Source organism: Leptopilina boulardi, unplaced genomic scaffold (genome assembly GCF_019393585.1).
Source record: "Leptopilina boulardi isolate dan_hultmark-lab unplaced genomic scaffold, ZJU_Lbou_2.1 LbouV2_302, whole genome shotgun sequence".
Classification (NCBI taxonomy): Eukaryota; Metazoa; Arthropoda; class Insecta; order Hymenoptera; family Figitidae; genus Leptopilina; species Leptopilina boulardi.
Genome location: NW_026137866.1, coordinates 2,196,141 through 2,215,270, shown reverse-complemented (window position 1 = coordinate 2,215,270; position 19,130 = coordinate 2,196,141). Strand labels below are relative to the sequence as shown.

General features: G+C 29.7%; 2 protein-coding genes across 9 annotated transcripts in view; one reads left to right on the top strand and one right to left on the bottom strand.

Moving 5' to 3' along the window:
* LOC127282827 (disco-interacting protein 2) overlaps positions 1-12,213 on the bottom strand; it is a 41,513-nt gene extending 29,300 nt beyond the window's left edge. For 3 of the 8 annotated variants that reach the window (XM_051307340.1, XM_051307342.1, XM_051307343.1), the window contains exon 1: positions 1,813-4,390. In XM_051307340.1, the coding sequence (XP_051163297.1) occupies positions 1,813-3,724 (1,912 nt within the window). In that variant the 5' untranslated portion in view covers positions 3,725-4,390. Of the gene's footprint in view, positions 1-1,812; positions 4,392-12,015 lie in introns of those variants that run through there. The other 5 variants (XM_051307345.1, XM_051307346.1, XM_051307341.1 and 2 more) reach the window with 3 other exon arrangements.
* A 751-nt stretch (positions 12,214-12,964) lies between these two features.
* Positions 12,965-19,128, top strand: LOC127282828 (ATP-dependent DNA helicase Q4). The gene is made up of 8 exons (XM_051307348.1): positions 12,965-13,311; positions 14,317-16,308; positions 16,381-16,492; positions 16,559-17,358; positions 17,440-17,733; positions 17,824-18,159; positions 18,224-18,706; positions 18,793-19,128. Exons 1-8 carry the CDS (start codon positions 13,201-13,203, stop codon positions 19,030-19,032), a joined length of 4,368 nt encoding a protein of 1,455 aa, XP_051163305.1. The 5' UTR covers positions 12,965-13,200; the 3' UTR covers positions 19,033-19,128.
* The last annotated feature ends 2 nt before the right edge of the window (positions 19,129-19,130 follow it).

The window sequence follows — 19,130 nt, the reverse complement described above, 5'->3', positions numbered from 1 at the left end:
ATCCAATGAGAGAGGGTCACTTATCATTTTCTTTTTTTTTCACATATAGTTTGCCTTCCAATCTCACGATCGGTTCATCCTTATATACCCTCATACGTCGGTTTGTAAGATTGTAACAACCAGCATTGATTCGAGACACTGCCAGAGTTACCAACCATAACTCAAACACGCGATCATTTACAAGTTACAGTTACAGTTACCTACCTCTCATATATTTATCTATATATATACAAGCAGAGGAATATTCTAGCATATATATAGGGATTCATCGATCCATCTATTGATAAACTTTAAGTGGCAGTTACGTGCGCAAGTAGTAATGAATTCTAATCAAGGTTTGTCCAATCTCAAATTTCTTCTGAAAAACGTAATTCTAAATTTTATCTTATTTAAAAATAATTCCCGCATGAATTTTGTTTTAAACTACTTAAATTAATATACTTTTCTATTTTAATAATATTATATTCTAACTTAATAAAATGCATGCGGGAAATATGATTTCGTTTTTTTCAGGGTATAAATCATCGTACTGATAAAATTTAAACATTCGATATACTTTCCCGTCAATTGGAGGCATCAATCTTTGGGAGAGGCTTAAGTGAAATCTAGATTTTGCTCTACATTCAAGGCTATTCTTATTTTCCTTTTATTATGTTTCTAATACATATTTAATAAAATTAAGACGTCTGCAAGTGAAAACCACGGTTTTAAACAAAAAAAGAAAGATTTCTCTTTGATTATCAAATTCATCTTTATAAGGTAATGAAACATTGGAAAATGAATAATTTATACCGAATAGAAATCAATAGAGATCATAAATTATTTTTAAAATAAGACAATTGGTGTATGTAACAACAAAATCTAAGTGTTTGCTTCAAATATGTACCTTAGCTCCCAAAAAGTTGGTTATGTTTATAGTGATAGTTTTACCTCATAATATGTTTTTTAGGCAAAATCAAAAATAGATTTGGTAATTAAGTCTAAAATATTCAATAAAATATTTTGATTTTGCCAGAATTAAAAAAGAACTTTTTATTCAGGTAAAATTATCACTAAACATAACCTAAATTTTTTGGGATCTAAGGTGCCTTTTGTTTGTTGCATATAGAATTAAGAGAACTTAAAATATATGATTTTTAAAGGTCAATTTTGTTCGGTTTTTATATATTTAAAACATAATTATAAAATTACTGAACATATTGGCATTTTATAAAATATCGAGATGAATTACAAAAGTTTATAAATACGTTTAATATTGTTCATAGGGGGAACGATAGCAAAAATTCAATAAACCAATATACAGCACAAAAATAGAATTGATTTCTTTTTATAAATTATTATTTAAATTTCTAATAAGGCATAGCAGAACGTGTTTACCTATTCAACCTTCAAGAAATAAGATTTCTTTTTCACTATATATTTTTGTTATAAAAACAATATATAAAATTATTTTTATAAAAAGAATGTAAACTACTTTATATAAAATATTCATATTTTATATAGAAGTAGAACATTATTTAATAGTCATTATATATAGAATAAAAATTGGAGGACGAAACGAAATTGTATTTTAAAGACTGGTATTATATAAGCAATGCATTCAAAAGTTGAGCAATTATTTTTATTTGCTCCTTTTATATAGAGAAGGTTTGCTATCAAGGTCAAAAACTTTTTTTTTAATGTTCAATTTTGCAATAATTTCTGAATATATTTTATGACAAAGTTAATTCTATTTCTACTAAAGTATTATAGTAGAAAAAAAAATCAGCAGTAATTTAAAATTCGAGAAAAGTTTAAAAAAAATATTCTTACTACAAGGTCGTCTTCTAAGAGAAGAACGTTTTCTCGCCAGATAAACAGGTTGGCCTCTACAGTTGGCCCTTCTCAACTGGGATTTTCTTCTCAATGGTCGTCTCCTGGGTCCAGCAACTCCCTCCGACCTTCTAACACTCGACCTCTGTCCCTCCAATATCAAAACAACAGAACGACTCCTATCACTTTCGCTACTCTCACAATCCACATCCCTCGAGTTTTCTTTTTTATCCACAAAAAGCACCACTTCGGTTTCGCTCTCACTTGATGACAAACATCGATACCTTGAACCCGCACTATTTTTAAATGGAACTTCAACATTGGCAGCATCTTTTTTTGAAAGAAATCCCAAAAATTGACTACTCGCAAAATAATTCCCATCTCTAGTACCCTTTGCCACTGATAATTCACCACGAAATTCTTCGCAAAAAATTTTATCTTCATTAAAATCACTTATTTTCGGTGCAATTTTTTGACCCTCGTCAAATCTTGAACTTGCACTCGATATCAATGATGTTGTCGATGAATCAATTGTCAATGTATCAACATTTTTACTATTCAATTCATTTCTTTGATTTTCCTTTTGATAATTTGTTTTTCCACTATCTTCATTTCTTACACGCTCATCAAAATCACCGGACAGAAGTAACTTCCGGTCGTCGAACTCATCGGAAAGATTCGATGACCAGTCATTGGATCTCTCCTCGAGGTCACGTCTCTTGAGATCCTCCCCCTGTACGTGATCCTCGGGAAAATATCTGACCTCTCGCCAAACCCTGCCTTTCTGCCTCGCTGAGCGACGCCTCTCTGGAGGCACGAACCACACTGGACTCCCAGGAACTTTAGGCTTGGCGGGACTGGTTAAAATTTTTCTTCTTCTCGAGCAATAGGCCCGTCTTCTTGAACCATTCGTCTTACCAGAACGTCTCATTGACGATGCCGCAGCAGTGCGTTCAAAATAACCCTCAGCACTAACACTCGGCGATGGTTTTGATCCTTTTTTCCGTCTGAATAATCCATTCCTGGTAGTTACAGCAGCAGCTCGCAAGTCAGTTGTCAATCTCGAGATGGATAGAGAAAAACTAAAACCAGATCTACTACCATCTCGGGACGAATCGCTCTTTGATACTTGATTCTTCTCTGGAGCGGAAACAGTTCTGCTAATCGAATTTCGAGATTTCTCATCCCTTGAGGAAACCTCTGTTCCATGACCGGATGAAAATGATTGATTTGGTATGGCAGCATCCCTCCAAACACGTCCCAAAGTAACACTAACATTGCAATTATTATCATTCTCTGCAACAAGTATCACTTCTTCTTCTTCTTCTTCCTCCTCCTTCTCTTTTTGTTTTTGTCTCTGTGTCGTAGGCGAGTGGGGAAGATCTATCAACACAGGAGAGAGTTCAATATTTCTCGCTGGAGGAGGTGGGGCAGGAGCTTTTCTTCTCTCAACATTGTTTCTCTTCGGAAGCACTCGCTTTTTCCTTGGCTCCAATTGTTTCCTTGAATCAGATTCCTTCCTCGAATTAAATTCCTTTCTTGTATCGAATTCCCTCGACGAATGAATGGAATCTATTTTCTTCGAATAGGACGAGTCCTGATGAATCCAATCATCATAAACAATTGTCCCATCGGGGGAATCAATTCTTTTTTCATCTTCAGTGTTGTCAATTTCCTCACTGCAACGCAGAAGAATCTTAGGACTAGTGGAAATGTTCGATCTCAATCTTGGCTCAAGGGAATTATCCGGTTCGATCACCTTCTGAAGTCTATGTCGCCTTTTGCCACGATCCAAGTAACTCTTTCTAATTGAAATTCGCTTGAAGGACTCACTACGTTCAAAGGATGGCTCGTCGCGGTCCTTCCTCCGGCCGACGAGCCTCCTAAGGTTCTCGAACGAAAGGGCTCTCATACCTCGCAAATAATAATTCTCGTTTACCTCGGTTCTGTTTTTTTCTTTATTTCTTTCGAAACGGGAGCTTTGGGCGATTAAGACTCTTGAGACCTCTCTTGTCCTTCGATTCGCGACCCTGAAGACTCTCGCCTCAAATTATCCTCGTTCATCCTTAAACGCTTCGTGCCAGCTACTCGAACCAGCGCTCTCCTCCTCCTCTTCTTCTTCTTCTTCTTCAACGCAACTCTTCTTCCTCCTTTTCTCCCGCATATCTCGCACGACCTGCTCTTTTTCCAGGCAAGGTCTCTCGAGATTCAAATCGACTCCGGTTTCCGCGTCCTCAGCAGGAATCCAAGAATCTCTTCCCTTTCGTTTTATATTCCTTCTGCCTCTAAAAACTCTCTATGACAGTGGGTGGAGAAGAAATTTCACAATACCACATTCCAATATCACTTTGTTACATATTTACACTATAATTTTGGGGTGGGGAATATAAACAAGAGGACGCCTATGAATTTCGCGAACACGCACTGCAAGTTTCGTTCTGAGTTTATACGTAGCTACCAGGCAGGTTCGAAACACCGACTGCAACCAGGGCCGACTGTGCAGGTCGATCGCGGGTAAGGCGGCCTGCGGCAAATAAAAGTCGTGACACGGGAGTAAAGGAGCTCTCAAAGGAGTGGTGGCATGCCGTCCGTCCACTCTCGCTCGCGAGTCTCTTGGCTCCGCTCTCAGCATCCCACTCTCGCTCTCCTCGCGCCTCTCCTCGCCCCACCCTAGACCTCCTCATCGCACACGTCTACCTGTCCTTTTTACTCTTTTACGGGTTTATTATTTTCCTCTCCTACTTCAACTCGTTTGCTTGCATCGCTAACTCTTTTCTCTCCTGGCTATAAGGTTCTCGCTCGCGCGCTTCATTCGATGAGAAGTTGATTCTCAAATTCTTTAACAAACTCGAATTCAGGAAATGTTACCAGATTTTTGTCTCTATATCATTTTTACCACGATTTTTAATTTATCCTTTTTTTTCAATGTAAATTTAAACGAAATAGTAGGTTACTCTGGAAGTATAGTATTTTCTATTTTCGAAGCAGAAATTCCGAAAAATTTAGGTAAAGTAACTTTTACTACTTCGAAAGTAAATTAATTGTCCGAATTTCTAGCAATTTTTACTCCTGAAATAGTAAAAAGTTTATAGAGTAAGGATTTTCCCTTCCTTTTATGTTATTTTATTCCTTCCAAGGATCGAATTTTTCTCAACTTTTTAGTAAAAAGTTTACTTCCAGAGTAAACTTTACCATTTCAGAAGTAATTTTTCCTATTTTTGAAGCAAAAGTTGCCAGGTATAGTTTACTCTGAAAGTATAGTATTTTTTACTATTTCAGGAGCAAAAATTGCTACAAATTCCCGTATAGTTCAGAATTTACTTTCGAAGTAGTATTCCTTTTATTTAATTCTTTCTTAGCATCAAAAATTCAGCTTCACAATAATAACTTCGTGATAATTCAAAAAGAGATATTCTATTTTCGGATTTTATTTCTAGACTGAGTGTGCTTTCAAGTGAATCAATTTGATAGATTTTAAATTGAAAGATATTAAACCTCGTTTAAAATTTGCACTTAAATCATACTTGTGCGGAATTTCAAGCAGAAAGCGTAACGTATTTATTATGATTTAAATTTAAAAATGACAATTTTTATTATAATTTCCTTTTTTGAATTCTTGTATAAAAAAAAGCAAATTTTCTCAAAAATAAGCAAATTGATTTCATAATCTTTTTTACTTCACAATCATACTAAAATTTTTTAAGTGCTAAAAGCAGATTTCTAAAGAATATATACCACATTTACAAATATTTACCGAAAAAAAGATTTCAAAAGATATATAATAGTTAAAGATTATATTCAATAGATAAATAATTAATTTTTTTAAATCTTAAAATTTTTCACAAAAATGGTAATTATTATTTTTGTATAATAATAATAGCACCATAAATGGTAATAATTTTTTTTTGAATTTAGAAAAAGTGAATCAAAAAAAGGATTAGGCAATAATTGGTTGTAGTATATAAATTCTGGAAACTTTCTCGTTTCTCAGTGATGTTGCAGTGGTAATGTTACTTGTTTAAAAGTCGACAGGGACTTAACTATATACTCTCTCACTGAGAATCAGTATATAATCTTCCTTCTCACTCCGGTTCTTTTGCAACGAAGCAAATTCTCGCTTCATTATCTTTTATTCTCACAAAACTGATACGCTATATCAAAGGAATTGAGAAATTTGAACCCTCCAATCAAGAGGGGATTTCATTAAAATCATTCATTGATTTTTTAAATTAGGAGAAGAGTAAACATTTTTTTTTTTTTTCCCCCGCGGAAAAAGAAATAGGATTCAGTGTCCTTCTCTCTTTTGCCGGCAGACAGGGTCCCGTAAAGGTCATTCGTGAAGGCGTGCTCCGGATGAGAGGAATTCCACCATGGGAAACATCGACGGTTCGAGATTGGAGAGAGTACTGATGTTTAGTTTTCTTGTTTGATCCAGCGTTCATAATTCGTTTGTACGCTTTATACTCTCAACTAAATCTACAACACTGATTTCTTATATGTTCGCGCAAAACATCTTTATATATAATAAATAATTCAGTAATTAAAATTTTCATTTTAAAGAATTTTATTAGAAATAATTATTTTTTAAACGAATTTGCATTCCATTTTTATACGATTCTAATTTTTAAATGACAGAAATTTCAATTCACCGAATTTTAATTCGTCCGAATTCTTAAGACGCCGAATTTTCATTTGTCCAAAATTGCAAATGACCGAATCGTGATTGGTTAATTTTAAAAATTGCGCCCAAATCTTTTTTGTTTGTTCGGTGATTTGCAATTTCAGACAAATAAAAATTCGGCGTTTTATAAATTCTATCAATTAAAAATTCGGACGAATTGGAATTTCTGTTAAAATTTCAATTGACCGAATTCGGTCAAAGTTCGGACAAATAAAGAATTTTTTTTACAAATTAAAAAGAATAAAAAATTACTGATTTTTAAATAATAAAAAAAAAAAAAAGAAATTGATTTAAATTTTTCTCGGCAGCAAATTTTGTGTGTAAACATTAATATTTATACAATGGATTATCTATATCTATTTTAGCTACTCATGAAATGTATAAGAATAATGTTAAAGTAATTCCTTTCTCCAATTTCCTCTTCCTTAGTTAATTTTATTCGTTTCCTCAAGTTACTAAAGCGAAACCTAAGCTGAATTATTATCATCTTTGCAAACTTCATGATATGGATTTACAGTTATATATATATATATATATATATATTACAAATACGATTTTGCCACCTTTTTTTATAAATTTTCTTTTTTCATTAATTTAATTTTTCTAATCTAAAATGTAGATGTACTCACAATTGTCGCGATTTTTATAGACTTTTTTTTGAAATTAGAAAGCTTGACAGAAATAAGTTATTTATTTATAACTGATGAACCTTCTATTTTCCCTTCCTCAATATATTTTTTTTTTTTCAATTTTCTGCAGTTTCTAATTCTAAATTTCGTTTTCAAGATTATTTACACAAATTCTGAATTAAATGGAATTTAAATTATTTTCAAATTGAAACAAGTTTCAAATAATATGAGAAATAATGTCGTTTTCACAATAAATGTTTGTTTGGTCCATTAAAAAAAAAAAAAAAAAAAGACTTCGCATAAAAAAAAATGCTTCGTTGTGCTCTTTAAATATAAAATTGCATCGAAAGCATACTTGGAAAATTTTTCTTGAACAAGATTTTCGCCACAAAGTCGAAGGCAATATATATATATGTATATACAACCACAAAAGGTGGCAACTTGAGTTTATAGGAACCTCACACCTCAAGGTAACTCGAGGACGTTTGCTCACGAAACACGTGACCTTGATATTAATCTGTTCAACGTCAGAGTGGCTCGTGTCACGATGGTCATAGCCATTTCTAACTAGTTAGTCAATAGATGCCAATCGGCAGATTCAATATTCAAATTTACTGATTTCTAAAAATGTCCCGATAATTTTTTTAATAATTGCTATCTAAATTAAAAATTTTTTATTTATAAAATTTATTATTATTATTTATATTATTTTATATAATATTTATTATATTAATTAATAATAATAATATAATAATAATAATAATAATAATATAATAATAATAATAATAATCTAATTCAATTTAATAAACCGTTAAATATGTTAAAAGATAATTTCACAGTATTTTGAATTATGTAAAATTGATCTTCATATTATATAAAATATTTGGCAAAATTTCAAAAATGTTAAATGAAAACTCTCAATGTCCCTAGTGTTATTATTTTTAAGTTTTTGTTACATAAGAAAGGAAGACCGTTATACTTCCGGTCCACCTGGGACTTGAATGAAATCTATACACCTTCACAACCACGAGACCCTGAATTTTATGAACCCCATAAGAACTCATTTGTCTCGGATATAAATTGGGGTACAGATTTATTTTTTTTGTTATATGTTAATTAACGACATTATTTCCATGATCAATTAGCATGTAAACAGCAAAAAAACAACATTTTAAAATATTCAAGAAATTAACATTTCAGAATTCATAAAAATATATCTTTGGAATAATTAATAATTTTTATTTAATAAAAATGTAGTTTGAAAAAAAAACCGATATTGGAATTTATTCATCGACTATGCGGTATATAATATATTGTTTTATATAAACAGAATTAATGTTGTATTATATAATTTTTTTTTCATACCATACACCTACGATAATATATTTAAAATTTAAAAAAATATTTCTAATGAAATATTAAAATTTTTAGTTATAATCGAATGAAAGAATTATTTAGTAAGAAAATTTTAATATATGAGACTCAAATTTAACAACAATCAAGCAATAAAATAAGTTAAACAATTAATAATAAAAAAATACTTTAGGTAAACGGAATAATAAAATATTAAATTACAAAATATTAATATTAATAATTATAATAAATAAATAATAGCAGCAATAATAATAATAATAATAATAATAATAATAGTAATGAAATAATATTTAAATATTAATTAAAATAAATACTAAATAAATAATCGAGATACCAAATAAATTCCGTGCATTATGATAAAAAACCAAATATTTATTTTCACATTCAAAAATTTTTTTTTATTTTATCAAACAAAGTAGGTTAACTCAATTATTTGTTTAAGTTAAATAAACTTTTTCTCTGAGCGCATAAGAATAGATTGTATTATACTCTTCTCTTCGTGTTCTTAAAATAAACAAATTGAATTTTTAGAGATAAATTGAAATTGGACTTTTTAAATTGATATAAAAAAAAATTTAATTTAAAAAATTTGTTATTATAAATAAATAAATTCTCAGATTATTGCTTGATTGCATAAATTGTGTTACTTAACATTTTCCATTACATCAGAAGCATCGTGATCAAATGGAAAATAATAGACTCTGACAGAATATAATTGAAAAAAAAAAATGCAGTGGAACGAAAGAATGTCTTGGGATCGTTGAATATATTTTTACAAGATACAATAAAAGCGATTTAACATCTTTTTTGTCATGTTAACGAAACCATTCACTATTTACGATTGATCATTTATAAATGAACCCCAAAAAAAAAAAAAATGACTCAAACATCGTTCCATAATAATATATATATAGTGTAATTCTTTTTTAATACTTCTTTTCAAAAAAAAGAAATTAGATTTACATAATTTAATCTCGAAAAAAAATTCTATAATTCAAGGAAGATCAATTTTATTCCAATGAAGAATATTAATTTTAAAATATAGAAATAGATTTATGTGATCATCAATAAAATAACGTTATAACTTTAACACAAAGAACATTAATTTTATATCCATATGTAAAAAAAAATAATAATTTTTCTTTTCTATAATAAAATTTTTCTAATAATATAATTTAAGAGAAAATTTCAATTAATATTTTATAAAATCAAAAATTCGTTAATTTTTTTTAAACAAATAAAATATATTCAAATTGCAAACAATTTTTTTATTTGAGTATAATAATTATTTGAATCAAATAAATATTTATTTAAATACTTGGATTAATTAAATATTTATTTGGTTCAATTCAATATTTATTTATTTGTATAAATTAAATATTTATTTAATTATTCGGATCAATTAAATATTTACTTGGTTCAATTAAATATTTATTTAAATAGTTGGATAAATTAAATATTTATGTAATATTTATTTAGTTCAATTAAATATTTAACTAATTATTTGGATTAATTAAATATTTATTTAAAAATTATTTGGATCAATTAAATATTTAATTAATTATTTAATTAATTATTTGGATTAATTAAATATTTATTTAAAAATTATTTGGATCAATTAAATATTTAATTAATTATTTGGATTAATTAAATATTTATTTATTTGTATAAATTAAATATTTATTTAATTGTTCAGATCAATTATATATTTATTTGGTTCAATTAAATATTTATTTAAATAGTTGGATAAATTAAATATTTATGTAATATTATTTGGTTCAATTAAATATTTAATTAATTATTTGGATCAATTAAATATTTAATTAATTATTTGGATTAATTAAATATTTATTTAAAAATTATTTGATTCAATTAAATATTTATTTGTATAAATTAAATATTTATTTAATTATTCAGATCAATTAAATATTTATTTAAATTTTTGGATTAATTAAATATTTTATTTAATAAATAAATAGTATTTAGTCGATTATTTGTGATAAATAATTTTTTCAGTTTTTTTGTTTGACAATCTTGTTCAAGTCACTCTATTATGAAAACTTGTTCATTATTATATTTAGTTTACCGAGGGTGTGGACTTTTTCTTTTGTCGATCATTTCGATAAGAAGAAGATAATTTCTCTGTAATGCAGTATAAATGGCGCGAGAAAATTGGTTTTACTAAATGACGACATTTACAGATGCCTTATTAAGTAATTGCTCCAGTGACATCCAAGGGAATTAATGCCACGACCTGTACTTACAGTCAAGTGTCATTTCTCTCTTTGTAATATATATTATATTGCTAAAAGTCACATCACATCTTTATAGCAAATGACGTCATAACAACCGGTAACACTCATCTTTAAATTCAAATTAGCATAATCGATAATAATCTCTATTATTTTTTAAAAATAGTTTTCATTTAATTTAATTATTAGTTTTTTTTAATTGTCGAAAATATTACGTCAATCTTGATTCGAAATATTGATTGGGATTAATTCTATTGTAAACAAAAAACTATTTTTTTTTTTTTTTGAGGACGGAAATAAAATATTTAACGAAAGAAAGTTACTAAATATATATTGAACTAGATTGCAATATGTATTGAGTCGAAAAAGCGAGATTGATTATTTTCGTGGTCTAGAGAGAAGTTGCATTCCTTTCCTCCCACGACAAATTGAGGCAGTGACCGTCTGAGTCGATTATTTTTACTTAGCCACCTGCCAACCTAGTTCTGTCAACGCACAAAATAGTGCATTTAAATCCCCGGATATTTAACTTGACGTTGAGCATGAAAACGATCGACACCTCCAAAGAACTCGTCACTATTATTATATATATACATGTAGAAACTCGATTACAGCTTGAGAGACAGAATAGGGATATATATATATAGGGGGTAGGGAATCTACTGCAATCACGACATTTGTCTAATCCTTTCATAACCTCAAAATCAATACTGGGTAAAAAGCGCGTCGCTTTCGCAATAAACACTCGAGTTGAAATATGTTTAAAGGCAGGTGGTACATTTACTCAAAAGAATGACAGCAGGTGGATGTTGGAAAAGTAAAAGAAAAAAAAAAACAAGAAAGAAACAATCGTCTTGCAACAAAGGAGATGAGCCATTGACTTTACTTTTTGTCATGGTTTTCAGGAAAAACATTTTTCTCCACTTCCAAAGTGCAAATGCCCTGGAGGTGAGAAATCACGAAAAAGAGGTCTCCGGAACACTTTGGAATTGGTGACAAGAGAGGCATAGAGGCGCGGTCAAAGAGGACCTGTTAGGAGTTGAGAAAATCGGTATTGTTATACGTATGATAATGACAAAAGAAAATTTGCAATTGTCAATTATTGTCGCCCACGCGAAAGCGTGCCGGCGTCAATTCGCGCGAATTATAAAAACGGCAACAGTGAGAAATTATCGATTAACAACTGCCCGTGACAGGATTCGTTCAATGGGGTGAGTCAGAAAGGAGGTGAGTGAACACTAGGAACAAAAGTTTTTTTTTGACTAACCTTCGAAAAGCTCAAGAGCTAGCTCCGTAAGTTTCTCCCTCACGTCCTCCGGAAGCTTGTCGATGTCGATGTCGTTGAGCTCGGCCATCGCTAAGCCATCCGCGATGCACTAAAATCACAATTTTCACAGCCGGACATTCCACCACTAACCGTCACTGTCCAGCCATCTTGTCTGCCACTGTACTTATGGTTCCATAACTCGCCACCAGATGTCAGTAGCGAACTGTGAAAAAGAAACAAAGTGGGGGGGAAAAATCGACCGGAAGTTCTATACATAACCGGTTTTATATCCTGATGCGGGTTTTTTAAATACTATCCCTTTAACTTTGTTATGTATAAGGTTTCTCGAGAGACAAAGGACTGTTTTATCTTTTCACTTTTATTTTATATTTACACAACTCTTTTTATTTTAATTTTTCTTTATAATTACAGTTTTTATATTAGTTTCTTTTATTTTTAAATTAAAAATAGAATAATACAAATTAAAAAATTGTTTATAATTTTTTAAATACATGTCAGTAGTTCTTTTAAATTTTCGCGCAACTTAGTTGTTACCAACCGAATAAAAAAAATTCACTATTTCAAAAGAGAGGAACTTTTATTTTTATTTTACTAAATTTATTCAATTCAAGACAAAGTCTATTAAAAAAATAAATGTTTGAATACGTTTTATATTAATAAATTTTGTTCAATTGTTAATAATTATAAAGAAGAAAATTGTTTAGTCCAGGGTTTTTACTGTTAACACTAATAAACACTAATTTGACCATTGTGACAGATGCTGAGATAATTGCGCAAGCGTCTAAAAAGGAGCAAAAGAGAGAGAGAAAATATATTTTTATTTTCTTTTGCTCTTATACAAAAAGTATATATGTATATATACAAAATGACGTAAGTCGCATATGCGCAGTAAGGAATGTCAATTTTAGGCGGGATTTCATCTTAGCAGACGATGCGATCTCAGCGACTATACGATCAGTCTTAACGGGCATAAGGAAAGTAATTTGTTGTCAGATTTACTTTTCTGTTTATTTCTAATATTATGTTTTAATATTAGAAAATTTTTATTATTTATAATTAATTGTTTGACGTATTTAATACTTTGAAAGAAGTTTAAATTAATTTCAATCTAATAATGAAAAACTTGTGACTAGCGTGACGAATTATCTTCTGTAATCAATAATTATGGAGCTTTTTGATGATCCAAAAATTAAACGAACTTATCTTAAAAGTAAAATTCGAGTGAAACAATGGGAGAGTACTTTTATGGAAAAATATGGACGAAAACCAAATAAGGTATTTGTAAATTTTTTTTCATGTTTATATTCCTTGAATTTCTCATTATCAATTTTGACGCTTGTAACAAATGTTAATTTTTAAAACTTTTTTTTTTTTATTTTATCCACTTAGATAATTAAAGGTGTTTTTTTTTTAAATCTCTGCATTCTTCATTGTTACTGGAAACTTGCAAATTTCATTTCATTGTACTTATTGAATACGCATTGTTTTCACGAGTCGGTCAGAGTCAACTTACGCAATTGTTTATTATTTTTTAAGTTTATGAAATAAATTTATAAAATTGGTTTTATAAAATTAAATTTCTTTCAATAGAAATATGGGTTTATTTTAAACAAAATAAATAAAAATTTTTATTTAATGCATTTAATTTACACATAACCTAAATGTTGACAATCTTTGAAGAATGTCAAAAAAAAAATGATTTTTTGTGTTAAATCTTTGAAAAGCAATAAAAAAATAATTAACTTATATTTGAATAGATATGCTCTTGATTTAATTTTTTGTTTTAAACGGTCTCGTTCACATTGAGTAATATTTTATTTATTATCAAATTGCAATATTTCGATTTTATTATATATATTGTTGACTGATGAGGCAATTTAATTGAATTAAGAAATTGATAATCGTTATTAAACAATTCTTTATATTAAAACATTTTAGTGAAACGGCCATGACCTTATAAATTTATTATTGTGCTAAAAAACAAATATGAATATTAATTTTAAAAATCGTGAACATAAAATTTTTATTTAATTTTAATACATTTTTTACGATATATATTGTTAATAATTTTCTCATAAATTTAAGTTAGAAAATTATTAATTTGAAAATTTATTATCTAAAATATAAATTATAATTGTAATGTAATTTTTAGAAATTTTTCCAAATGTGTAACTTAATTTAAAAAAAAAATATATTTAGAAAAGAATCAATTTAATAAAAATGTAATTAAATAATAGTTAATTTATAAAAATTTTTGAAATGAGTTTTTTTAAATTTTAGAACGATATAAAGGAAGCGGATATTAAAATTCGACATGCTTACAAAACGTATTGGAATTTAAAAACTCAAGCTCTAGACGAAACTCTAACTGACATTACATTTGATGAGGAATCAAATACTTCAATGACTTCAGTTTTTAGTTCTCCAAATACAAGAGCAGTTGCCAATGATATAACAAATTTGACTCTTAATTCATCAACACAAGATGTAGAAAATACTATTTTAGAAAATTCCATTGCAGAAAGTACATTCTCTGAAATATCTCTTCCAGAAAAAATCGAAACAGAATCACCACCAGCTGATAATGTTAATGTCAAAGGAGTTTGGGGTGATCATCTTTCAAATAAAAATATTCCTAAACATGGCAAAGGTCTTGCAATTGGTAAATTTCCCTCATTTCAATTGTCACAAAAAATGTTTAAAAGTTCAAGTTTTTCAAAGAAAAATCCACGTAAATCATTGTCAATGTCAAAAATAAAATCAAAAACAGATTTAAATTCAAGTAATAATACAATAGTTGAACAAAACAATGGTTTTGAAACACCGGAAATAACAGAATCACTTTATGGTGAAAAAGTGAAAATTATTTATGAAGAAACAAAAACTACAACACAATCTTTAAATACAATTCAACAATTAATTGAGGGACGTACAATGACAAGTAGAACAATTAATCAAGGCTGGTTAGAGAGATGTGGAATGAAAAGTACACCAGATGTATCGCCAATTGAACCACGTCGATTATCTGGAGTAAGTGATTCGGGTGTAGAATCAATGGAAAGCAGTATTCATTCATTGAAAGAATCAATTCAAAGTAATTCAACGAATGTTGATAATAAATCAACACACGATTCCGATGAAGATTTTGTATTGAACAGTGATTCAGAGGAGGAGAGACGAAGTAAACGAATTCGAAATTTAAATAAACTTTCCTGTGATGTAGATAATTTAGCTAAACGACCGTGTTTCACAAATTTCAGTCTTTCATATAATCAACCTGCGTTATCGCAAACTCTTTTTGATTGTAATCCTCAAGAAATTAAAGTAAATGAAAAATTAAATCAACAGAATTTAATTGCTCAGGAAAAAATTGTCGATACTGTGATTGAGAATGAAGAGACTGATGAATTACCAAAAATGAAACGTACTCATACGAAACGAAAGGGACGTCGAAGAATGAAAAATGATGAAGATAGTGATGAAGAATATTCGGAAGATTCAAAGAAGAAAAAGCCTAAACGAATTGCAAAAGTTTCACGAGCAAAGAAAAATGAGAATTCATCGCCAAAGACTCGAACAACAAGACGATCAGTGAAACAAATTGAGAATATTGAAAAAGAAGCTGTAATCGATGAAAATGATATTAAATTTGGAATAGAATCATTGGATGTAATTCCACGTTTACCAATGAAAGGTTATGGTACAGGTGATTTAATTACCGATTTCACAAAAGTATTGTCAGGGGAAAAAGAAAGTGACTCGGGTGTAAATGATTTGAAATTGAAAAAGACGATGACTGCTAAAGAGAAACTTGAACAGAAAATGAAAAGAGGAGAATTGAATGATAATTATGTTCGTGTGAATTTAAAAAAGAAAGTATTTGTACGTGGAAAGAAAGCATTTAATTTTTCAAAATTCAAGAAAGGTCAGTGGAAACAGAGAAAAAAGGAATTATCATCGAGTGCAGCGAGTTTGGATGCTGCTGATTTTGCTGAGAAAACAGGAGGCGCTTGTCATCTTTGCGGTGAAATGGGACATTTTGCAAGATTTTGCAAAAATCGTAAAGGAGAGGAATTACTTCCTCTTGAAGATGTTAATGATTGTTCAGAATTTCCAACATTGGAGGAAGCTGAAGAAATGGCGAGAAAAAATGCTCTTCTCGCTCATTCATCAAGAATCGATCGTCTTCCAAAAACTTTGCCCAAAACGGAGGGAGAAATTGATGAAGAACTCGAATTTTCAGATTGGGAGGACGAAGCACCAGAAGATGAGGTTAATTTTTTTTTTAATCCATTTTTTCCTCTAAAGTAAATCTACTAATATTTATTTTGTTTCATTTTTCAGCAAATTCAAACTGGATGCAGAATTCCAAAGGAATTAATGGCAAAACTTTTGCCACCAGAAATTTGTGATGTCGAACCAGTTTATCATCTTGAATCAGACAATTCACTTATAAGTATGTTTAAAATATATTAATTATATTAAATGATAAAAAAAATTACTATTTTTAAATTTTTTTCAGAAACTCCGGATGAAGTATTTCGAGCATTAAAAGATTTCGGCTACGATTCATTTCGTCCGGGTCAAGAAAAAGCTGTGATGAGAATACTTTCTGGACAATCGACACTTGTGACATTATCAACAGGTTCGGGAAAATCACTTTGCTATCAACTTCCTGCCTATATTTATTCGAAAAAATCGAATTGTATAACATTGGTTATTTCACCACTTGTATCATTGATGGATGATCAAATCACTGGGATTCCATCGTTTTTGTCAGCGGCATGTTTACATACAAATCAATCGGAGAAAGTACGTGAAAAAATAATGGATTCAGTGAAAAATGGAAAATTAAGTATACTTCTTGTTTCACCGGAAGCTGTTGTGGCTGGTGAAAAATCAACTGGATTTGGTGCACTTTTTAGACAATTACCACCAATTGCATTTGCCTGTATCGATGAGGCTCATTGTATTTCACAATGGTCGCATAATTTTAGACCATCTTATCTTATGGTGTGTCGTGTATTAAAAGAAAAATTGGGAGTAAAAACAATTCTTGGTTTAACAGCAACAGCGACTAATTCAACAGCCGAGAGTATTGTAAATCATTTGAATATTCATGATAAATTAGAAGGAATTATTAGCGATATTCCAATGCCGTCAAATTTAATGTTGACTATATCGAAAGATGAAAATAGAGATTTAGCACTTGTTGATCTTGTGAAAAGTAAACGATTTGAAAAATGTAATTCAATTATTGTTTATTGTACAAGACGTGAGGAATGTGTGAGAATCGCTGGACTTTTGAGAGTTTCACTTCAGGTACATATTTTTGTTTTAAATTTTTCTCTTATCTTAATTTTCAAAAATTAGATAAGGTTTTTAATTTTTTTTTCTGTTCAGACCCCTGGAATTGGAAATCGAGAGAGTGGAAATGTAAAAGTATCAAAAATTGCCGAAGCTTATCATGCAGGTTTATCTGCTCATCGTCGAAAAGTCGTTCAAAAGGCCTTTATGAGTGGAGAAACACGAATAGTTGTTGCCACCGTCGCTTTTGGAATGGGAATCAATAAATCAAATTTGCGATCAGTAATTCATTACAATATGCCACCGAGTTTTGAGAATTATGTTCAAGAAATTGGAAGAGCTGGACGAGATGGACTTCCTGCTCATTGTCATCTCTTTATTGATCCAGGGGTAAAATTAATTCAATTTATTTAAAAATACATTTAAAAATTAAACTTTCAATTTTATAAAATTAAACAATTATCTTTTTTTTATCTACAGAATAATGCTGATAAATGGGAACTTCGACGACATGTATTTTCAAATGGTGTCGATAGACGAACGATAAGACTTTTGCTACAGAAAATATTTATCCCATGTTCTTGTGTAACAAAAAACGCCCGAGAAAATGGTCTACGATGTCCAGGACACGAAGTTGCGATTCCAATTGAGGAAACTGTTCAATCTCTTGATATTACCGAGGAAACAATTTCAACTCTATTGTGTTACTTGGAGCTACATCCGAAAAGATTTATTACAGTTTTATCCTCCGCTTATTGTACAGCTCGAGTTTCAAGTTACGGTGGTTCCAAAGATTTGAAAATTGCTGCTCAATCTGTAAGTTTTTTTTTAAAAAATAATATTGTTATTAGTATTTTTATACATTGTTTGAATTTTTTAGTCACCACCTCTTGCAATGGCAATAGCTAAAGATATGAAGAAAGGAAAAAATCACGAGAAGAGTGGATTTATTGAATTTCCTGTTATTGATGTAGCGGCAACAATTGGATGGGACAGTGGAGTTGTTAAGAATCATTTGAAAAATTTAGAATGGACAACAATTGAAGGAAAATCGAAACGTTCGTCAATATCTGTTCGATTCTCAACTCTGGGATTGAGAGTCAGAACACCAGGTGATTTAACTGATGAGGAACAAGATGCAGCACTCAATGCACTTGTTGAAAGAACTCAATCTCAGGAAACTATGTGTCTTAAGCAAATCGAAGCAATTTATACGGCTGTGCATAAATTTAGCGTTCAATCAATTAAAAAGTGTCTTGTACTTGATGAAGAAATTGAAAAGAAATCAGAGGATCTTAAAGAAATAATACGAGCATACTTTAAATCCGAATCGTCTTTAGATAATATTGACGTGAATCCTAAGGTATTTTTCTTTTTTCTTAACAACTTTCGTCTATTTTATTTATCAATATTGTTAATTGTAATCAAAATTTTTCAAATTTTTTCCAGACAAAATTGCCCAACGAAACGGAAATAATGAACGATATAAGAATATTGATTTCAAGTTATCGGGACACGAATTTTTCAGCGAGGGCAGTGGCAAGAATCTTTCATGGAATACAAAGTCCAAATTATCCAGCTATTGCTTGGGGTCGTTGTCGATTTTGGCGTTCGCATTTAAATTGTGATTTCAATTTAATTTGCCAATTAGCAGCTAAAGAAATTATCGCAATGCATGTGGGAAGTTAGCCACGGTAATATATATATTTTTTTTTCTTTTATTACAAAATGTTTCTTGAAACTATTTTTACCGGTATTCTCAGTGTTCATATTTTTATACTTAAAGA

Excerpts from the sequence above, each read along its gene's own strand:
- LOC127282828 (XM_051307348.1), top strand. The coding sequence starts at position 13,201 with ATGGAGCTTTTTGATGATCCAAAAATTAAACGAACTTATCTTAAAAGT. Across the intron at positions 13,312-14,316 it reads ATGGACGAAAACCAAATAAG|AACGATATAAAGGAAGCGGA; the intron begins GTATTTGTAAAT and ends TTTAAATTTTAG. Across the intron at positions 18,160-18,223 it reads TGAAAATTGCTGCTCAATCT|TCACCACCTCTTGCAATGGC; the intron begins GTAAGTTTTTTT and ends TGAATTTTTTAG.